We start from the raw sequence: 22,778 nt of genomic DNA, 5'->3' as shown, positions 1-22,778 counted from the left end.
AAATTCAGTAGTACACAAAGGCAGAAATGCCCATCTGAGGGACAGAACTCACCAAGGAATGAATGTAGAAATCATTCCCTGAAATTGACTTTTCCACAGACGTGGTATTATGGAAAAGGAATTTTTTAATGGACTAAGAAAGTCATGGGTTCTGATCCAACATGTGCTATTTATCTTTTGATCTTTAACCACTTTCAGTCTCCTTTTACTCACGTATAAAAATGGGATTACAGTCTATTATTATTTTTAAGATTGAAATCACGCATACTATTGTATCAAACAAAGATGTCTGGTGTATAGTAGGTACCCATGAATAGTATTTTCCAGTCTTGCTTTTCTCCATTAGGTAATTAATACTGTTATTTTATATTATTTATTATTGTGTTTTTTCTTTTAAAAATACAACCATATATTACAGAAAAGTTATCTTTAATTAATTCACTTTGTAATGCAAGAAAAAACTTAAGAGGCAAAAAACAGCACAAAAAATTTCTAAATTAAGATGGAATAACTTAAATTTCCCATGTCAGCCAAACACTGGAGAGGTAACGAAGTTGGTGATTAAGGACAGTATGTATTTACGATCAGGAAATCTGAAACAATGGGGTAAATAAAACCCAATAATCTATATTTTAAACCAATTCCTGTTACTATATACAAACTAAAATTTCTATAGACTAAAAAGCACATCCAACAGCAGGCTTTCAAGTTACGGGAAAGAGCAAGCATTGTGACTTTAACACTTCTGTTTGCCAAGTCCCCCACCTCATTCTTTCCCTTCTTCCTTTTCCTGATGTCCAGTGTCCACTCTATATCCCAGGAACCTTCCTTTAACAGGGCTCTGCCCTGAACTGGGATTTAGGGAAAACATTTATACTCCAGTAAAGTAGACCTAATCAAAGGGGAGCATTAATAGAAAGAAACAGCCTTAAAAATGTATGCTACTATATGGATAGTATATACTGTTCCTGCACTCATTTTTAATTTATCCTAACTTGTACACTGACAGGGTAAGTTACTATCACTTACATACCATTAATACAAATTTAAATTCCAGCCTTGACCTGTGTGGTTCAGGTGGTTGGGCGTTGTCCAGCAAAGCAAAAAGGTCGCAGGTTCAAATCTCAGTCAGGGCACATGCCTGGGTTGTGGTTTGGTCCCCAATAGGTGTGTTGTACAAGAGGCAACAGATCAATTTTTCTCTCTCACATTAATGTTTCTTTCCCTCTCTTTCTCCCTCTCTAAATATAAAATCTTAAAAAAAATTAAATTCCACTGCAAATGTGTTTATAGTTTACTTTTTAAAAAAAGATTTTATTTATTTATTTTTAGAGTGGGGGAAGAGAGGCAGAGAAATACCAATGCGCAAGAACATCGACTGGTTGCCTCTCCTATGCCCCCAACTGGACACCTGGCCCACAACCCAGGCATGTGCCCTGATCAGGAATTAAACCCGCAACCTTTTGCTTTGTGGCAACCTACTGAACCACACTGGTCGGGTCTGTAATTTACTTTTTAAAAAAATGTAACCTGGTAGAATGGTTGGAGTACCCTAAAATTCATATATTAACTTTATTGTAAGTCAATTTTAGGAAGCACTTCAGAGTAAAATAATAAAAGTATTCCTAAAATATCTAGACTTAGTTCTATAATTAAACTAATTAAAGATTCTCACAAAGCACCACGTATGGTCTTCTGAGTGGACTGTCCCATGCCACTAAAACCTTATGTGCAAATTGAAACTGATATACTTAGAGAATATATAAATTAGGTTAGGTCCTTTGTATTTACACTATCTAGCTGCTAAACAACTTGTATTAAGAAGAAATTACAGGGGGAATATTTTTTTTAAAGGGAGAGACAGAAGAGAATTATCTCTGATTACTCAATAAAGTTCTTTTTATTTCACTAGATATAATCAAACAAAGATACTTACTGCTCCTTTCTGACTTGCACTGTCGCCATGGATGGTGAGAAATGGGTTGGTGGTAGCTGGGTGCAGCGGCGGTGCCTGAGTACCTGCAAGTAGGTTGTTTATTGGTATTTGTGTTGGTCCAGAGATCTGCAGCTGCTGTAGTTCAGGCTGATGGTGCTGCTGGTGGTGATGTTGTTGCATTAACTGATACAGAAGGGCCTGATGTTGTTCCTTAGGTAAAAATATGTTAGAAAAGTTGAATTCCCTGTCACAGAATTCAGCAATCAGTAAAGCCTGCTTTTTCTATTTTCTTCTTTAATATTAGAAAGTTAAACATAAGTCACATCCATACTACTAAGAAAGAAAACTAGTATCTCTTCTGGAAAAATACACTATGCTAAACATTATCTACTATAAAATGCTAATACCATTAATGAATGGCTTATTTTCAAAATGGGCAAACAAATGTAGGAGACCTCTATTTAAACTAGGTTATCCATGATAATCAAGACCAACAGCAACTTACAGAACTCATAAAGTTCTCTGTATGTGACTTTAGAATAAACTATGTGGGTCAAATCCTTCCTGTAATTCTGGGAACTTAAAATATGTTTAAAGTTCTCATTCATGCCAACAGAAAAGAGTGCTTTCTTCATGTAGTTATGAGACTACTCTTTACAGCAAGCATGTATTTCATTTCCTGAGTGCTTCCTATGTGCCAGGTACTGTTTGGAGACATGTGTTTTGTGCTTGAGACATATTAATGGGGGGCGGGGGGGGGGCACGGCTTGCCCTTATGTAGTCCACCCTGGGAGAAAGAAGGAAAGACAAACAAAAATGTTAGAATATGAATATTGCTAAGGGTCAGGGGAAAGAGAAATGTGTGTGAGAGTATGGCAAGGTTGTGGGTCTTGTGAAATAGATTGGTCAGCCATGGCTGGTGTGGCTCAGTGGACTGAGTGCGAGCCTGTGAACCAAAAGGTCACTGGTTCAATTCCCAGTCAGGGCACACGCCTGGGTTGCAGGCCAGGTCCCCAGTAGGGGGCACGTGAGAGGCAACAGATTGATGTTTCTCTTGCACATCAATGTTTCTCTCCCTCTCTTCCCCTTTCTCTAAAAATAAAATAAAATCTTAAAACAAAATGAAATAGATTGGTCAGAGAATTCTCTATGTAGATATGGGTGGGGCAGGGTAGGGGTGTTCTACATAAGTAGCCAGTGCTAAGGGGCTATGTTGCACATCCAGTATAATCAAGGGAGATAGCAAGACCAGGGGTGCTGAAGTGGAGGGCAAGGAGGAGACAAGAGGAGAATATGGGCCTCATGGCAGTAGGCCACGAATACTTCTTTAGCTTTTACTCGAAGTAAAAAGCATAAGGTTTTGAGCAGAGAAGTGATACAACCTGATTTAGGATTTCTTAATGGATTCACTGTGAGGCATCACAGAAAGGGAGGAGTGAAGAATGACTGTAAGGTTTTTGCCTTGAGCAACTGGAAGAATGGGCTTGCCATGAGCTGAGGAAGAGAAACTGTGTGCAGCAGGTATGTGGTGGCGATTATCATTTCGGTTGTGGACAGGCTATGCATGAAATGTCTAGTAAGATATCCAAGTGGAGATACCAAGTAAGCAGTTGGATACAGAAGTTTGAAATTCCAGAGTAAGGCCTCAGCTGGAAAAGTATACACGAAAGGTATTTAAAGCTACATCGTGACTGGAGGAGATCACCGAATTCTAGAACATTCTAAGAGGCTGAAGAGGAGGAAAGGAATGACCAGTTAGGCAGGAAAAATTTTATGGTAATGTGGTATCCTGGAAACTAAATAAGAAAGTGTTTCAAGAAGGAAAGAGTGATCAACTCTGTCAAATGCTGTCTCCAGCCAGGTGAAGTGAGATGAAGAACTAGAACTGACCAGTGTGGCTCAGCTGGTTGGGCATTGTCCCACAAAGCACAAAGCCACTGGTTGGATTCACGGTCAGGGCAGATGACTGGGTTGTGGGTTTGGTCCCTGGTCAGGGCATAAGAGAGAGAGGCCACTGGTTGATGTTTCCCTCACATTGATGTTTATCTCTCTCTCTTTCTCCTTCCCTTCCCTTCTCTCTAAAAATAAATAAATAAAATCTTTAAAAAAAAATGAACTGACCACAGGACTCAGCAACATAAAGGTCATTGGGAGGAGGCAGTGAGCGGAGAAACAGGGTAGCAGTTGGTAGGGGAATAGGGTGAAGCAAGAGTTTTTCTTAAAATGGGAAAAGAAAATATGCCTTATAATAATTTTTACCTACATACAGTTCAATGTTTGTAAATGAACAAACTTTTACCTCACAACCCTGGCTGACAGAGGGAAAAGTAGAGTTTAAACTGCTTCAGTCCTTATGGTTTCTGAGCAACAATCTGTACTAAAAATTCCTTATTCAACCATGTTTTGGAAAGGAGACATCTATATGTGCTACTACGAGAGTGAAATCTTGATTAATAGGAAAAGTCCCAAATTAGCTGAATTTTAGTACTTCATATTACAAGGCGACTTGAGATAAGAAAGTAAGACCACATTTTAGGTAAGCATTTAAGGATTTATATACAATCTATCTTTATACCACTGGACATACAGTGACAGTGAAAATGATGCCAAATATTTTCAATATATTTTTAAGTCAATCAAGAAAGTAGGTAAATATATTCTAAAAAGAAGTAATAAAAAGGCTGAAACTCTGAGTCATTTAAATAGTACCTTCTACAGACAATCTAACTCAGTGAAGTGTGCTAGGGAAATGGGGCTGGAGAAAAGTGACACAACCACATCAACTTGGAGACTTTAAATATATGACTACAGAGGGCCAGCAAGTGCTGCCCTGGCACGTGAGCCACACACTTCCACATGTCTTAGTTAACTCTTTCTCCCCCTTTGCCAATGAATCTACTCCACATCTTCTTAATCACCAATAATACTCCATTCTCCCTCAGCTGATAACTTTATTTATAATTTACTTAAAAAAATTAAAAACATTAAAAGTGGATATCCTCAATAGCCTATCATAAAATCCACTGACAGCTCTTCTGCCTGCCCTCTTCTCAGAAGAGAATGCTATGCTCAACTCCTCTCCTTTCTGAGAAACTTTGCTGATCTGGGACTTTCCTCCCTCTCACCTGCACCGGAAATTAACTTATCAACAGAGACTGTCATATTCAAAATGAATAGAAACCACCCTCTTAGACCATGTCTTTCTCCCATTAAGCGTCCATTTCCTTTCTTTCTACAGTAAAACATCTTTAGTTGCCTCCATGCCACCTTCACTTCCTCCCCTCCCATTTTCTTTTGAACCACTGAGTGAGGTTTTTACTTCTCACTAAAACCCCTTGCATGAAAAACCTCTAGTCAGCTGAATCCAATGGTCAATCCTTAACCTTGTCCTGCCAGAAGTGTTTTACACAGCAGAGTCCTCCCTTTCTTAAAACATTTTCTTCACGTGGGTCCCTAGGACACCACTTTCTCAGTTTCCCTCTTGTCACTGGCCACTTTTTTTTCAATATCCTTTACTCAATTATTCTTCTCTTCCAGGGTGTTCAGGGCTTAGTCTTCGGATCTTATCAAATCTTGTGGATCTAACATCACATATGCAGGAATGACCCCTAATTTACATATCCAACTGTATCCTTCCCTTAGACACTCACTTGACCATCTAAAAACAGACGCCTCAAACTCAGAATGCACACAGCAAACTCCTGTTATCTCTGCAAAACCTGTTCCTCCCAGTCATCCAACTCTCCGTAAAAGTCAACATCCAATTGCTTAAGACTCTTCCTTTCTCTTTTCTTTTTAAAAATATTTTATTTATTTATTTTTTAGAGAGAGGAGAAAGGAAGGAGACAGAGAGGGAAAGAAACATGATTGTGTGAGAATGAAAGAGTTACCTCTCACACACCCCCAACTGGGGACCTGGCTTACAACCCAGGCATGTGCCCTGACCGGGAATCAAACCAGCGATCTCTCAGTTCTCAGGCTGGTGCTCTGTCCACGGAGCCATACCAGCCAGGGCAGGACTCTTCTTTTTCTTGAATGTCCAACAAACAAGTCTTGCTGGTTCTACCTTCAACATATACAATTCCAGACAGTTTCCCACCACGTTTATCACGCTGTTTTAAGATACCAACATCTACCTGGGACGCTCCTGTTTCTACTGTTGCCACCATCTCCCCTCCCAACACACACAGATTATTCTCCATAATGCAGCAGCTAAATTCATCTTTTAAAAATATGATTATCATGTCACTATACTGTTCAAAGTCCTCCAATTAATTCTTTAAAATAATCCTGAGGGAAAAAGTGAAAATACATGAAACAAAACTTTTTCAAAATTGGGATAATTATTAAAGCTAGGTGATTAGTATACATGTATTATACTCTCTTTTGGTACACTTAAGAAATTCCACAATAGAAAGGTTAAAAAGAAATCACCAATGGCTTTCCATCACAATGAAGATAAATCTAAACTTCTGGCCACAGACAGCCAAACAAGTCCGTCTATGATCTTCTATACCAAGACTGCCTGACCCTCTGTCCTCTGCATTAGCCTCTCTCATTCTGCAGTCGTGCTAGCTTTCTTTCTAGTCTCCAGAACATAAATACTTGTCCAGCTGAGGTCTTTTACAACTGCTGTTCCCTCTACCTGGAATGTGCTTTCTCTTCTTTTCCTATGTCAAAAAAGTCATGCTCCTTAAACTTTTATTCAGATCTGTGCTCAAATGTCATCTACTCAAAGAAGCTGGACCATCCTATTTAAAATGACCCTCATACCACTGTTCTCTATTACTTTACCCTGCTTTATTTTACTTCTCAATACTTATCACTACCAAATAGCATATATTTATTTATTGTCCATCTCCCCTCTCAGAAGGAAGCTCCACAAAAATACAAAGTCTTGTTCACCACTCCACCACCAGAGTCTACAAGAGCACCACAGGACATGTGCTCAATGGAGTCAGTGGTGTCACTGCAAGTATCGCAGACTATACCAAATGGCAAGACAAACTATTTTTGCGTTATGTGTCCTGTCATGTTATTTCATAAAGTGGGTAATCAGTACAGTACACAGAATATCTACAACTTATATCACATTCTCCTAATAAAAAAATCAAATATTACTGATATCAAAAGGAAGCACTTACTGGGGTGAGCTGTTGAGAATTTAACAATTGCTGAAATTGCTGTTGATGAAGAAATATTTGTCTTTGCTGGTCGGAAAGTAATCCTAGTCCTGAGGCACTGAAAAAAAGATTAAAATTCTTACTTCCTACTATATACCTTTAATGTTTTTAAAATGTAAAATGAAAGACTATTCTTTGATTTGATGTTTAATAAGTTCAAGTCAAGTTTTTAATCTTAACACATTTTGAAAAGAATGATGGGCAAAGTTCTTATTTTTGTGTGTAGCTGCATGCATGCAGATAAACAAGGATTCACATTGTTGAGAAATGTTTTGTTTTCCTTTTTATTGTAAACTAAGCAGGCACTAAGTTATTTTATGGAATAGAAATTTAAGTGTGTTTACAACATGTACATGTAATAATTTATTCTTAGTTATTCAAGAATAATTTAACCTACATTAAGTAACACATATTTAAAACAAGACATAATCCAAACACACTGCTCAGTGATTTGACCCAACCTTTTAAAATGGTCCCGATGGTCAGTAAAATTAAGCACTAATGAAGAGAGAGCCAAAAAAAAGTTTACTGGTGCCCCCTGAAAATCCATTTAAAATGATTTATTCCTCAAGACTATGTTCAATAACATGACACTAGTCTCTTTATTTTGAACAAACATTCAAATGAAATTGCAGTACAATGGAACAGTAAGTCTCACTTCCTAGATATTCAAGATAAACATCTAACCTTCATCCTATCAAAATCTTTTATTATAAAGCTAACAGAATTACATAGCTGAATTTTAAAAAACCAATATTCATATGTGATCTTCATTACAATACTACTTTTCTTTAGAATTTATGATACATAAAGGCAATATACACGGCATAAGATCAAAAGGGAATTTTTCAGCACAGAATATATTTGATGTTTTGTTACTCAAATGGCTTATTTTTATTTTAAACTGAATTACTTAAGTTTGAAAAATAAATGGCTCTCAGTAAATATATTTAAAGTTTGGTGGATTGTAACTTCTTAGAGTACATCTACAGGGAGAACATTAAAAATCTAAATCTAAAACATGTACAACAGTATTATGTTGCACTGGAAAACCTAAAATATATTTTAAGTAAGTTTCTCACCTGTTAGTCAGTGTAGCTGGCATTGGATGAGTTGCATTAGGTTGTACAGTTGTGTGGGTGAGGGGGGTAGGGTTCTGGGACATTGTGACAGGGGTCTGAATCACACCATTTAAAGCTCCTACAATGCCATTAATTGCCAGTTGGTTACCTGGCAAAGCTCCAATTATCCCACCCACTCCAGGCACTGCAGGAATGGTGGATGTTACAGTCTGCATTCCACCAGCCAGTGCCCCCACTGTCACACCATTGACCTGCTGCACTCCGCTAACGCCTGTGCCCTGCTGAGCTGGGCTCTGCCCAGCAGGAGGTGGCGTAGAAAGAGCTGATGAGCTGCTGGTGCTTTGTCCACTGGAGGTTAAGTCCTAATGAAAAAAAGAATAGAAATTTAAATTGTAAGGAACACAGCAAAATTGTCTGAAATAATTTTAAGCCATTTAAGGGGATACACTATTGTTTATGAGTAAAATACACAAATGAAACTAACCACACCAAAATTACCTGATTTAACACAGGAAGAGAATTGTCAGGTAAAAAGCTGTTTCCTAGATGAGGGCTCTTACTGCTGTTCAAGGAATCAGTAGTAGGAGCTGGAATAATAAAAGACAAAAAAACCCAACCTATTTACCCCGTTAAGTTACATTATGTATAAGATTAAAGGCTTATCTGAAAGCTAATCCTGAAGCCCATATTAAAAACTAAGTCTTACTCTGCCTAAGATCATTTAAATGGAAAAATCTATATCTCTACTGAATACCATGGATTTAAATCAATAGAGATCATTATACATTAAAATTTTATCATTACATGCTAAAAAGAAGTTAGAAAAATTTAAGTCATCACTTAAGAGGATTCTTTATGCTCTTTGAAATTATCATTCCTTTTCTACATCTTCATATAAGTTATTATTCACTTACTTAAAAGGTATTATAAGTCTAGCCTACTTTCCTTAGATACACAATAAATATTTTCATACCATTCTGTGCTGAAAATGCATGAATTTGATGAGATGGACTAGGATTTGTTGTTATTGTTGGAAAAGGCACTGAGAGCTGTGCATTCAATAACTGAAGGCGTTCCTTTTTGGCAGTTAGGTTTTTAATTTGTTCCTCTAATCTTCGATTTTCAACTTGAAGTTGGTGTAATGACTTCAGCATTCCTAAAACTAGCAAACATTTGGATCATTTTTAACAAAGATAAGTTCACACACGGGGCTAAGTATTTTAAGGACTTAAGTGTCAAAAACTTTTGAAATAAATTAAAATAGAAAAGTAGAAATTCTGTAAAGCATTTTTAAGTGGTTAGGTTTTATTCCTAAATTTATATGTAGATATATGTAATATATTTGTACATATATAAGGATAACAAAAAAAGGGAAAACACCTACCTGGTTCATGTAATTTCTCAAAAAAATAACATAAAAATTACAAAAACATTCTATTTTCATCAAAATAAAAGCCTAGTTAAAAATTCAAAGTGCCTGCCATGATTATACATTAATAGCGCATTTAAAGTGGAAAGAATCACACCAATATCCTTCAACACAATAAAGACTACATGTTTTTGTTTGCTGCTTGGTTAAGCTAAGTATGCCACCAGACGAGGTGAGGAACCTCCAAACCCAGATGCTCGGTATGCTAATGTACTGATCTCCCAGCAGGGGGCAGTGTGCATGCACCTCAGCCCCCACTACCAGAAAAGGTTCATCATTTAAACAGACTCAGTTTCTGTCCTGCCTCATCACCTCAAACACAACTGAGAGCTTTAGACTGACAACATGGAGTGCTACTGTTATGCTACAGTAATAGACACTTTAAAAGTCCTATGTCTTAAAAAGTAGTATTTGTTTAACATGCCCTCTGGGTCTTCAAAAGACACATATGGTCATTTCCAAAGATTTTAACACTTATCCCTCCTCTTCAAGATCCCACAAAGAAACCCTTACTTAGTGCACCCAAGTGAGATGCAGTAAGACCAAGTTAAATCTGTCCTCCAGCTATCATATTTAAGGGATTATCCCAGCATGAATTTCCTTAGAATTAACGGGGGGGGGGGGGGGGGGGGGGGGGGGGGGGTCAGGACACCATGCATAAAAATACCAATTTAGGGCACTCGTCTGATAACAATAAGCAAAATGTTTTAATAAATTAAAGTAGCAAAAATTTATATCCCAAAATGATAATTTTTCCCTGAAAAATTTATCCTTAACACTAGGATATATTTTTCACTAGGTCATTTTTCCAGCTAACTTGTACTGTAACTTTGCTTTTTGGCATTTTTAACCCATGGTCCCCCCCCCCCCCGCACCAATAATCAAAATTGTGAAGATGCGAAATGTATTTATGGCACATGTTAAATGATTTAATAAGTAAACAACATATGATATATAAAATTTGGTAATTACTATTCTTTCTCATCCAAATTATAAAATCAAAAAGATAGTTGGCCATACTGGACTATATGCACTTTTTAAAATATGAGGGGGGGGGCCCCAAAAAACCCCAGAATTTACGTATAAAAAATTATGTATTCTTACACATTTAAATTTCAGTCACCTTCAAAGTACTCACCATTTGATGCAATACCCCTAATCAAGATTTTTTCCCCCACTGATCAAAATAGTTTTTGAACCCATCGACTTTGATGCCTTTTAGTACTTCTGCCATTTTTGTTTCACCTCTTCCACACTGGCAAAACATTTCCCTTTGAGGACTTTTTCAATGGGGGAAACAAAAAAAAAGTCACTCAGGGCAAGATATGATGAACAGGGAGGGTGGGGTATGAGTCATGCTGTTTTTCATCAAAAACTGCTTAACACTCAGCACAGTATGGGCAGGTGCACTCGTAAATCACCTATGATGAAATGGGCAAATGCTCTGAAAAAGTCTTCAATAAAAATATTCACGGAAGCCAAAGCAGCCTCTCACAACACTGCCAGCTGGTACACTGATACACAGATGGATTCCTAGATCCATTCCTAGAACACTCACCTAGCAGGGGAAGCCTGTACTACAAGGGGCCTGCCCTCCAGAAGATAATCCCAGTTTTCTGGGGGTCCCCCCCTTGTAAATTCTCCAGAGTTGAGCAAATTTTCTTCAAACAATTAAGCTAAAAGAAAAATGTAACTTGTATATTTTAGTAAGTTAAAAATTGGTAAGAGATTACAATGAGAAACAATGTATCAATATTATAATTATAGGCAGTAACAATAACCAGTGAATAGATAAGTGCTCTTCATATTCTTTACTTCTTTTTTTAATCCTCATCTGAAGACATTTCTTCGTTGTTTTTTAGAGACAAAGGGAGAGGGAGAAACATCAACCTGAGAGAGAAGCATCAATTGATGGTCACCCATACACAGACCAGAGATGGTATGTGCCCAAACCTGGGACCAAACTGGTAACCCAGGCATGTGCCCCAACTAGGAACTGAACCCACAACCCTTCAGTTACAGGACAATGTTCCAACCAACCAAATCACACTGGCCAGAGCTACATATTTTTTGTCATTTAACCCTCAAAACCCCTATGATACTGGTACATTACTACTCCCATTCTACAAATGGGAGACTAAAGTACATTGACATTTAAGAAACTTACTCATAATCATATCATTAATAACAGGTAAAGACAAGATTCAAGTCCGAGCAGTAAAAGTGTAGAATTTGTTCTATTAAACCACTACATTACATTTTCTTACATGTAATATAAAACATGTATCATAATTTCATTCTTGATGAAATGGGACTTCTGCACCTATCAATCTGTGTGTCAGTTCATCCACCCATCCACCTATTAATCTTTCTTTAAAGACAAGAAAAGAATACTTACTGTCACTAGGAGTACCCTGTTCTAATAAAAACTGCTGTCCTTCACTCCACTGCCTCTCCAAAAGTTGTTCTATACTGGCTGCTACTGGAGGCAGATTTTCCAAACTGCTGTTGCCTGGTGGATCATAGCGAATCTGTAAGCTGCTTACGGGGGATCTGTTGAAAATATTAATTCTCAGGTTAAACAAAAGAACTCTCTGAAGGAGAGCGCATTCACATTTCTCACCCTATGGTAACCCCTTTCCAGTACAAGTTTTCTAACACCAAGCTGCTTATGCTAGAATGATAAAACCATAATCTACTCTAAAATTTAGTAATTATCATTCTTCCTCCTCAAATTGTGTATAATCAAGAGATTAGCTGGCCATACTTGTTAATTAAAAATCACTAGAAAATATAAACACACAACCAATAATCTCTAAAACAGACTATAAAAGAACTTGATATAGGTTTATAAAACAAAAGGGAAAGATAGGATTAGAAAAAAATTCAATATAATTAGCCAGAAGAGAATAAAGTTCCAACACTCTACTTTAAAATCCAAAAATCAACACTTCTAATATTAAGAAAAATATGTAATATTCCGTGTCATCCACTTTTTGTTTTAAATTAGTAAACGTGGCCATTTCTGGTTCCCAGCTCCCATACTAACAACACATTAGTAAAGGTCTTGTTTTAGAGTTTCTAGTGTTCCCACATAATCATTTCATAAGATCTTCACAACTACCTGGTGAGAAGTCAAAACCTGGCTCATTGGCTCTATTTCCACCTGAGGAAACAAATGGGCCTGGAAAGATCTGTCCAAAGGCACATTGCTAAGCAAATGACAGAGCTGGGGTTACAACGCAGGTCTTCTAAAAACCTACTGTTGGTTGCCACTGCCTTAAAACACTTCTCTAGAAAAATCTCTTTAAATAAGAATTTAAACAAATGAGGTTTTTTTATTCCATATGAAAATATCACGTGCTACATACATTTGGCCATTGTACTCCACATAGTTCATCGTGCCAGGATAATTTAGGCTATTACATTTCAGGCTGATCTTTAAAGGGCAATGTAAGTTGGACATAGATGCTAAAAATAATTTTGCACCATTTATTGCATTAAGTCCCATTTAGCTAATGAAAAACAATGACACCCAGCAAAATAGCACTGAAGGAGCTTAAATAATTCCTGGGTAGCTTGTATGGTGTTTTAATTTTAAAAGGGGGGTTCCAGAAATGCTTCCTCTACTACATATGAGGAAAAATCCATTAACTTTCTTCTTTGAAAAGAAGAATAAAGCAATACAAAAGTAACCACAGCATAAAATTAGAGATTAGTCAGATGTTATCACTGTGTATAATATTCATATTCCTAGTTTCAAAATAAAGAATATTTAAATTTCTGCAGAGCTCAATTAGGAAAAACAATACTACTTTTAGTTCAACTAGAATTATATAGGAAAAAGGCACTAATTGAATATATACCAGAAAATAGCAAAATTAAGAGGTTTTTGTACTAATCTCTTCAATGACAAATGTATTTCTTAATAGAACTTTCCAGACTGTATCAGTAACACAGCAACACTGACACTCATCATGGTTACCACATAAAAATTTTAATTTTTAACAGAATTTTTTACTTCCTATAGTTGAAAAAACACTCTAGATTGGGTTTTATCCTCCTTCTGTTCTCCATTCTCACCCAGTCTAATAGCATACTGGAGGCAGAGTTTACAAAATTAGAGAATAGAGAGAAAACAAACCAGGAGAAGGTGTAGAAGCTAAAAGTAGAATAAAATCAATTAAAGCATAGCCAGAGCCTCAAATTTCATCATCGTCTACAAACTGACACAACACTTCCTACAAGCATTCTCCCCACTGAGAAGAGAAAATTTGGGGCACTTAGATTGTGCTCAGAGAAAGTCAACCTTCCCGTACAACTGTGGTTAAGAGAGTCCTGCTAAGAGTATGAATAACCTCACATCTATTATTTATTAATAAATGGTACCTGAATTCTTTCATATTCTAAGATAATTTCAGATATACTCTGAGATTCAAACAATTTTAAGAACTAGACAGATTTTAGAGGTGAACAACAAAAACTTCATTTACTGAATTAGGAACTAGGGACTAAAGGGTTAAGAGCATTGCTCACAACAGAACTAAAACTGGAAGCCAAAGTTGAAAAGTCTTGATTGAGTCTAGCATTAAGAGATTTCAAGACTATTTTATGACCAAGATGAATCACCCAAATTAATGCATTAATAGTACTAGCAGCTAAACATATAAATAATAAAAACAAGAGAGTTCAAATTGATTGGAAATCTAAAAGAGCTATAGCTTTTAAAAAGCTATGGCTTAGATAGCCATAGCAATCAGACAAGAAGAAATAAATAAATAATAGGCATCCAAATTGGAAAGGAAGAAGTAAAACAGTCTTTATTTGCAGATGACATGACACTGAACATAAAGAACCCCAAATATTCCACCAAGAAACTACTAGAGCTGATAAATGAATTCAACAAAGCAGCAAGATACAAAATTAATATTCAGAAATCAGTTGTATTTTTATATGCTGATCATGGACTATCAAGAAAGGGAAATTAAGAAAACAATCCCATTTATAATTGTTTCAAAAATAATAAAATACCTAGGAATAAACCTAACCAAGGACATAAAAGACCTGTACTCAGAAAATTATAAGACACTGAAGAAAGCAATGGAAGAAGATACAAGTGGAAGTACACACCGTGTTCATGGATAAGAATTAGCATCATTAAATGTCCATACGACCCAGTGAAATCTACAGATTCAATGCAATTCCTATCAAGATACTAGTAACATTATTTCACAGGACTAGAACAAATATTTTAAAAAATTATATGGAACCACAAAAGGCCCCAAACAGCAACAGCAACCCTGAGAGAGAACAAAATTGGAGAAATAATGCTACATTATATCAAAATATCCTATAAGGCACAGTAATCAAAACAGCATGGTACTGGCAATAAAAACAGACACATAGATCAATGGGACAGAATAGAGAGCTCAGAAATAAACCCACCTTTATAGTCAATTAATATTTGACAGACAAAGCAAGCACATACAATAGGCTAAAGATAGTTTATTCAACAAATGGTATTCACAAAACTGGATAGACCAGTACAGGAAAATGAAACTAGACCACCTTCTTATGCCACACACAAGAATAAAATGCAAAGTGGATTAAAGACTTAAATGTTAGACCCAAAGCCATAAAAATCCTAGAAGTATCTCCCACACTGCTCATAGCAATATTTTTTCTGATGTGTCTCCTCAGGGGAAGGGAAACAAAAAATAAACAAATGGTATTACATCAAACTAAGGTTTCTGCACAGCAAAGTAAACCATCAACAAAATAAAAAGACAACCTACTTAATGGGAGAACACAATTGCTGATCCATCTGCTATGGGGTTAATATACAAAATGCATAAAGGACTTAGAAATTCAATACCAAAAACACAAAATCCAGTTAAAAAATGGGCAAAGGACCCAAATAGACACTTCTCCAAGGAGGACACACAGGTGGGCCCACAGACATATGGGAAAATGCTCAGCATCACTAGCCATCAAAGAGATGCAAATTAAAACCACAATGAGATATCACCTCATAGCAGTCAAAATGACAATCATCAATAAATCAACAAACAACAGTTGCTGGCAAGGATGTGGAGAAAGAGAAACCCTTTTGCATTGTTGGTGGGAATGCAGACTGATGCAGCCACTGTGGAAAACAGTATGGAAATAATCTCAAAAAAAATAAAAATGGAACTGCTTCATGACCCAGTGATTCCACTTCTGGGAATTTATCTGAAGAAACCTGAAACACTAATTTGAAAGAACATAAGCACCCCTATGTTCATTGCAGCGTTACTTACAATCACCAAGATTTGGAAGCAGCCAAGTGTCCATCAGTAGATGAGTGGATAAAACAACTACGGGACATTTATACAATGAATACTACTCAGTAGTAAAAAAGAAGGAAATTTTACCATTTGTGACAGCATGGATGGACCTAGAGAACATTATGCTAAGTGAAATAAGCCAGTCAGAGAAAGTCAAATACCAGATGATTTCACTCACATGTGGAATCTGATGAACAAACTGAACAAACAAGCAAAACAGACAGACTCATAGATAGAGAGCAAGCTGACAGCCGGGGGAAAGAGAGGGTGGTTAGGGGGTGAAGGGATAGGGCAAAAAGGAAAAAGGACTCATGGACATGGACAACAGTGTAGTGATGTGGGGGTGAGAGAAAAGGAGAATAAATGGTAATAGAAAAAATACAATTAAAAAAATTGTTTAAAGCTTAGAAATCTGTTTAAATTAATATTCAAATTGAGAATCTTTTTTCTTAACTGTCCAGACATGCTTATCTTCCTAATGCTTTTATAGCCTCACAAATGTATACTCATGATATAAGATAAAGAAGTTTCCAATCTCAAACTGTTTCTTTTGCCTTACTTTGCAGTGTAAATAATGCTTACCTTGGTGAGAGACTTCCTCTGGGAGAGCTTCCTCTGCCAACGAGGCTGCGGCTATTGTCTCCAAGATCCTGATCTGCAGTGTAAATATTTCATAGCTGATAAAGTTGACTCTCACTAGATAAGAAGTTTTAAGCTCTTGCCCTGATTTTTCCTAAAATATACATAAAACCTTTACCACTATCTTTGTAGTTACTATGAAAGTAGAAGATCCAGTATGTTGCTAGTTTAGAATTGCTGAACTGTGGCATGTCAGGCATTGTTCCTACATGTTTTTGTGGGTGTGGAGGCCATGGATTATGTTCTATTCACTTATTCCTTTCAATTTTACAGTACAGAAGTGTAGTTTTGCATTTGTAGTACCCTCCCCTCAGCCACTTTTAATTTCTATGGTTAAAGTAACGAATCACAGCAGAGGACAGCTAATCTCTATTACTTTATCATAGCAAATCCTTATGCTTTGTATTTTTTAACACTTTGCATCCCAAAACAAATCATAAAATACCTAATGTATTACACAGAACCACACATCAAGATTAAAATTTTGTATATAACACGAATCCTCACACCAAGAATAAGGTTACATATAATGCTAAATATCTGAATTGACAAATACGTAGGAACACAGAATTCTGCATTTAAAAGGAAAAAAATTTAATTCTTCAAAAATATTCCTGAGGTAACAGAAAATCTCTGCCTGAAAAGTAACTTGTATTTCCCCTATAGTTAGTTGCTTATAAAAAGCACCCTATCTGGCCTCTTTCAAGGTTGTCCTTCCCTTATTCTAAATCAAGTAACCTCTGACCCTTAAAGGGTAGAGACATGACTGATCCATTCTTGGTGAACTGCTAAACCCATTCCCCTCCCCCAAACAGGCATGACAACTTGGACATGTCAACAAATCCTTAAGGATGGAATGAAACAAAGCAAATCCAGCAGCTCATTAAAACAGTACAAGAGGCAAATGCTACAAAATGTCAACTGGTAAAATTTCATAGGATTACTAAACACTGTAGAAATTCTCTAACAGGATTTTTTAAACCACATTTGTATAACGCAATTTCATGAATTATGCAAATAAAGGTTTAGACTATTCACAGAATAGCCCAGTGTTATGTTACTTTCATTGCAGAGAACTGAGAACTGAACACATCAATCACAAAAGTCACAGGAGACATTGTTGCATTCCTGCCTGCTGATGGCTCTGCTTAAACATTTACATTTCAGACAGTGAAAACAACACATCACTATTTTGCAGCACAGCATATTATTTACTTCCAACTGTGATTCTTCTGGTTAAAAAAATTAAAGAAGGCATGATCTTGTACTAAGCACATCTTTAGACATTTCATATAAAATGAGCCACTGAGGGGGAAATTACATTGGGCAAGAAGAACAGAATTTCAGAGTGTCAATACTCTTGAAAACTCACCTGTTTGAGTGTTTTCAGATTGAGCTATTAGAGCAGCCATTGAAGAATTTGGATTTAATCTATTGCCATACATATGAGACGGTGCCTGACTGAGAGAAGATCCAGATAGGGTATTTGCCTAAAGGAAAAGAATTACGAAGATAAGTGAATTATATTTGAAAATACCGGATCTATCAGGAGGAAAAGTGTTAAGATAACTATTTTCTCCAATCTACACGATATCGTAACCTTAAAATGTGGCATTTTGGAAGCAAATCTCTTGTACACAAAGTACTGTTACTTATAGCTATTACTAGACTGAAATACTCTTCAGATTTAACAGAACGACAAATTGTAGACTTCTTATTCTTAATTCTTAATTTCTACAATAAGCAAAAAATTAATAACTATCTGAAGAGCACATTTCATTCTCACTTGTCTTATTACCATTACCACATTTGAAAAATTACATAATTCCAAGTTAAAAAAAAAAAGAATTGGGACATTCAAAGTTAACTATTCCTGCTTTAATATCAAAGTATCTAGTCAATACCAAAACCCAGTGGCATGGTTACCATGTGAACATAGGACTAATTATTTAATCTTATTAAGCCATTACAAAAGTAAGGGCAGGTAGACAACAGATGTCTAACATGCTTTAGTCTCTTACATCATAGGATGCTAATGAGGTCAAAAGGTCCAACTTCTACTTTTAGTATTTTAATTATTCAGAGTCATATTTCCATTGCTTAACTCTGTCATTAGTAAAACCTGCACACTATTTTACTTTCTGTTTTGATAGATTCAGAAGCCTGAGTGCATTTTCTGTTTTTGTTTTTATTTTAAAAGAAAGCAAATAGGCATCACAAGTATGTTTTCTATACAATGCAAGGGTAAAGGAATCTCAGCTTTGCCCTGACCCCATATAAGGCACTGTCTTTTTGGCAGGAAGCCAGCTCTTACTAACTGAAGAGCTGGTCCAAAGTTTCTAATTCATTTATGTTGCTAACCACAATTCTGAAGGCCTCTACTGGGACTTGTGCCAAACAAGTGAAAATGAATCCTTAAACAGATGAAGCTAAGGAGGCTGGCCAAAGTCTTGCATAATCCAATGTAATAAAAATGCCTTCTTTGATGTGAATCGTTTCTCCCGCTTTCCAAGAATATTATAACCTTAAAATGTGGCATTTTGGAAGTAAACCTCTTGTACACAAAATACTGTTACTCATAGAAGGCTATTACTAGACTGAAATACTCTTCAGATTTAACAGAACCACACATTTTAAAGTAGACTTCTTATTCTTTTTCATGAATGAAATTAAACTTAAGCTTTTATAAAACGAAATCATTGAATAATTATTTCAGAACAAAATTTGGGAAAATAATTTTTAAAAATTAGAGCACATCTATTATAAAGAAACTGAGCAGCGACAGAACAAAAGATGTGGAACATTTTGACATGTATAGTTGCATACAAGAGACCAAGTTGACACAGTAGTTAGAACAAGCAAAATATTACAAAGAACAAATGGTGTTTCTGGAACGACTCAGACACTGACATTATATTTGGCCTATAGACAAGTTATTAAGTATAAAGATTGGACTTTAATTGCCAGTCTCCTTGGTGTAGAATCCTATCCTTGCTTTCCATTGTTTCAAAGGTATATTTCACATTCACAATTTCATGTCTTAAATTCAATCTGTCAGTTTCTGGGTTTCATTTTTCCTCTTATTAAAAATCTGTATACAAAGCCAGTAAGTTTGTACTATGAAGTCCTGTTTAACTATCGATTAGCCCTCAGGAAAAGGTAATTCATAATTTTAACCTGAAGATAATACTAGACACTTGCCATGTATTTAGTTTTACATACACAAAATACATAATTCATAAATGAAAATATAGTTAAGATTTTTTTTTTGCCTCTACAGAAGTCAAATACTTGGGAATCTTGGTTACATATAAAATACCTTACAAAAAGAAAAAATCTGGACAAACAGAAGGACCAGATGTTACCAATGACATGTTAAAATTCTGGGTACCTTATACTTAAAAATGCCATTCATAGAGTCAATATACTCTTACTCTGGTTATAATTCTAAAAAGATCAACTAAGCATATAACACATTAGAAATGGAACATTAATTAGAAAGAGGAAGAAAAAGTAGTATCTTGAGACAGTTTGTTGGCAGCACCAAGTAACAGCTGACAGCAAGAGAGGAGAGAAATATGAGCAAGAATAAGCATATTACAGAGTATGGTGGGGTGATGTTCAAAGAACACGGACATCTAGATGCCTTAGCACCTGTATTTTAGCCTTTTGATTCTCCTTTTTCATGCAGTCAACTTTTGGTTGAATCAGAACATACACCAGTTGGACTACTTGTTTAGTTCCAATTATCAGTTTTATGAGCTGCCTTAGGCTCTTGATAAGAATCAAAAGACCCTACCCTAATCAGACACAACCTTTTCCAGGAAGGGTTCCTTCTGCCAAGGGTATTATATTTACCTTTATTAGCTACAAATTTCATTTCTCCTATTTTAAATTTAATCTTATTATATTTTTTTCCATTACCATTTAGATCCCTTATACCCCTCTCCCCGCAGCAATCACTACACTCTTGTTCATGTCCATGAGTCCTTTTTCCTTTTTGCTCAATCCCTTCACCCTCTAACCATCCCCACTAGCTGTCATCTGTCTCCATGTATGAGTCTGTGTGTTTTGCCTGTTAGTTAAGCTTGTTCATTAGATTCCACACATGAGTGAAATCATATGATATTTGTCTTTCTCTAACTGGCTTATCTCACTTAGCACAATGTTCTCCAGGTCCAGCCATACTGTTGTAAAGAGTAAAATTTTCTTCTTTTTTACAGCAGAGTATAATTCCATTTTGTAAATGCCCCATAGTTGTTTTATCTACTCATCTACTGATGGACACTTGGCAGCTTCCATATTTTGGCAATTGTAAATAACACTACAGTGAACATAGGCATGCAGGTGCTTATGTTCTTTCAAATTAGTGTTTTGGGTTCCTTCAGATATATTCCCCAGCAGTGGGATTGCTGGGTCAAAAGATAGATCCATTTTTTATTTTTTGAGGTATCTCCATTTTGCTTTCCTCAGTGGCTGCACCACTCTGCATACCCACCAACGGTGCAAAAGGATTCCCCTTTCTCCATATCTTTGTCAGCACTTGTTTTTTGATTTATTGATGATGGCCATTCTGACAGGTGTGAGATGGTATCTCACTGTGGTTTTTATTCGCATTTTTCTGATGATTAGTGACATTGAGCATCTTTTTATGTGTCTGTTGGCCATCTGTATGACTCTTTGGAGAAGTGCTATTTTGATATGCCAATAAGGAAGAAAGAAGGGAAATTAAGAAAACAATCCCATTAACAACTGCTTCAAAAAGAATAAAATACCTAGGAATAAACCTAACCAAGGATGTAACAGACCTGTACTCAGAAAATTACAAGACACTGAAGAAAGAAACAGAAGAAGATATAAATATGTGGAAGCACATACTGTGCTCATGGATAGGAAGAATTAACATCATTAAAATGTCCATACTACCCAAAGCAATCTATAGATTCAATACAATTCCTATCAAAATCCCAATGACATATTTCATAAAACGAGAACAAATATTTCAAAAATTTGTATGGAACCAAATTTCTTGATGTAGTCTACAAATTATCTTAGTTTCTGTATCACACACTGGGCTCACTATACTGAAAGATTACAATGCAAAAGTAGCACAACAGCATAATAACATTTGCATAATGACTATCATCAGGAAGAAGATAAACCATCTTTAGCCTAATTCCAAAGCAGAAAACTACATATTTTATAAAGATGGCAAGAAAAAGTAAATTAATAAAATAATAATGGGAACTAAACTAAATTTAGTTTAAATTAATAAACTAAAATGGGAATGTACTCTTCATTATCCTAAATCCTTCATTATCCTAATTTAGAGAGAAAGGAAGAGGGGGGAGAGAGAAACATCAATGGAAGAGAGAAACACCGATGTGAGAGAGAAACACTGACTGACTGTGTCCCATACACTCCCCAAACAGAGACTGAATCCACAATGTTGGTATGAACCCTGATTGGGAATTGAACCCATAACCTTTTGGTGTATGTGATGATGCTCCAACCAACCAATGAGCCACACCAGCCAGGGCTCAGCTGATTCTAAAGGAATTAGCTGTCAAAGAAAAAAGTCAAGCTAAGTCTGCTCAATTATGTAAATATCAGATTTACAAGTGAGTATTGTTTGGGGAGATTTATCCTGCCCCATCAATGCTGGTAAAGGTAGAGAAATATAAAAGAAATAAGAAAATTTAGGTTGGAAAGAATAGGACCTACAGTAAAAATTTTACCTTTAGAAAGTATCATAGCAATACAGCATCTAGAGGTGGATACGAGGCTTCAAACTTCAATCATGCAGAAAGAGGTTATAGCATGCATTTTTTAAAATGTACAATTAATCTGTCAATAAAAGTTAAAATGTAACAATCCAAATAAGCTTTAAAACACAATAGCTTTTTCAAGCTTTCCAACCCTAACACATGATTTAAAAATACATTCTTCCAAAATCTTGTCAGTCACTAAATTGAATATTAATTAAAAAAATTTCTATTTCATATATACTATTAGAAGAAAAACATTTTATTATCAATATATCTGCCACAAACCAAGCTGTCTCATTTTGGGCAAGGTACTGTATCTCTGTCTTCAATCTGTAAAAATGGAGATGATAATACCTACACCTCACGAGAATATTGTGAGAACTAGCTGAGTGAATATAAAGGCTTAAACAAATGC

General features: G+C 36.0%; 1 protein-coding gene across 16 annotated transcripts in view; it reads right to left on the bottom strand.

Moving 5' to 3' along the window:
* Positions 1-22,778, bottom strand: part of MLLT10 (MLLT10 histone lysine methyltransferase DOT1L cofactor) — a 258,378-nt gene that overhangs the window by 1,192 nt on the left and 234,408 nt on the right. For all 16 annotated transcript variants that reach the window (XM_053922164.2, XM_053922167.2, XM_053922168.2 and 13 more), the window contains 8 exons: positions 17,968-18,085; positions 16,539-16,611; positions 12,029-12,183; positions 9,175-9,363; positions 8,700-8,788; positions 8,202-8,563; positions 7,081-7,177; positions 1,937-2,146 (listed from right to left, as the gene is read on the bottom strand). In XM_053922164.2, the coding sequence (XP_053778139.1) occupies positions 1,937-2,146; positions 7,081-7,177; positions 8,202-8,563; positions 8,700-8,788; positions 9,175-9,363; positions 12,029-12,183; positions 16,539-16,611; positions 17,968-18,085 (1,293 nt within the window). The remainder of the gene's footprint in view (positions 1-1,936; positions 2,147-7,080; positions 7,178-8,201; positions 8,564-8,699; positions 8,789-9,174; positions 9,364-12,028; positions 12,184-16,538; positions 16,612-17,967; positions 18,086-22,778) is intronic.

This window comes from Desmodus rotundus, chromosome 4, assembly GCF_022682495.2.
Source record: "Desmodus rotundus isolate HL8 chromosome 4, HLdesRot8A.1, whole genome shotgun sequence".
NCBI lineage: Eukaryota > Metazoa > Chordata > Mammalia > Chiroptera > Phyllostomidae > Desmodus > Desmodus rotundus.
The sequence above is the reverse complement of the archived record's forward strand: the minus strand, read 5'-3'. Positions and strand labels throughout refer to the sequence as shown.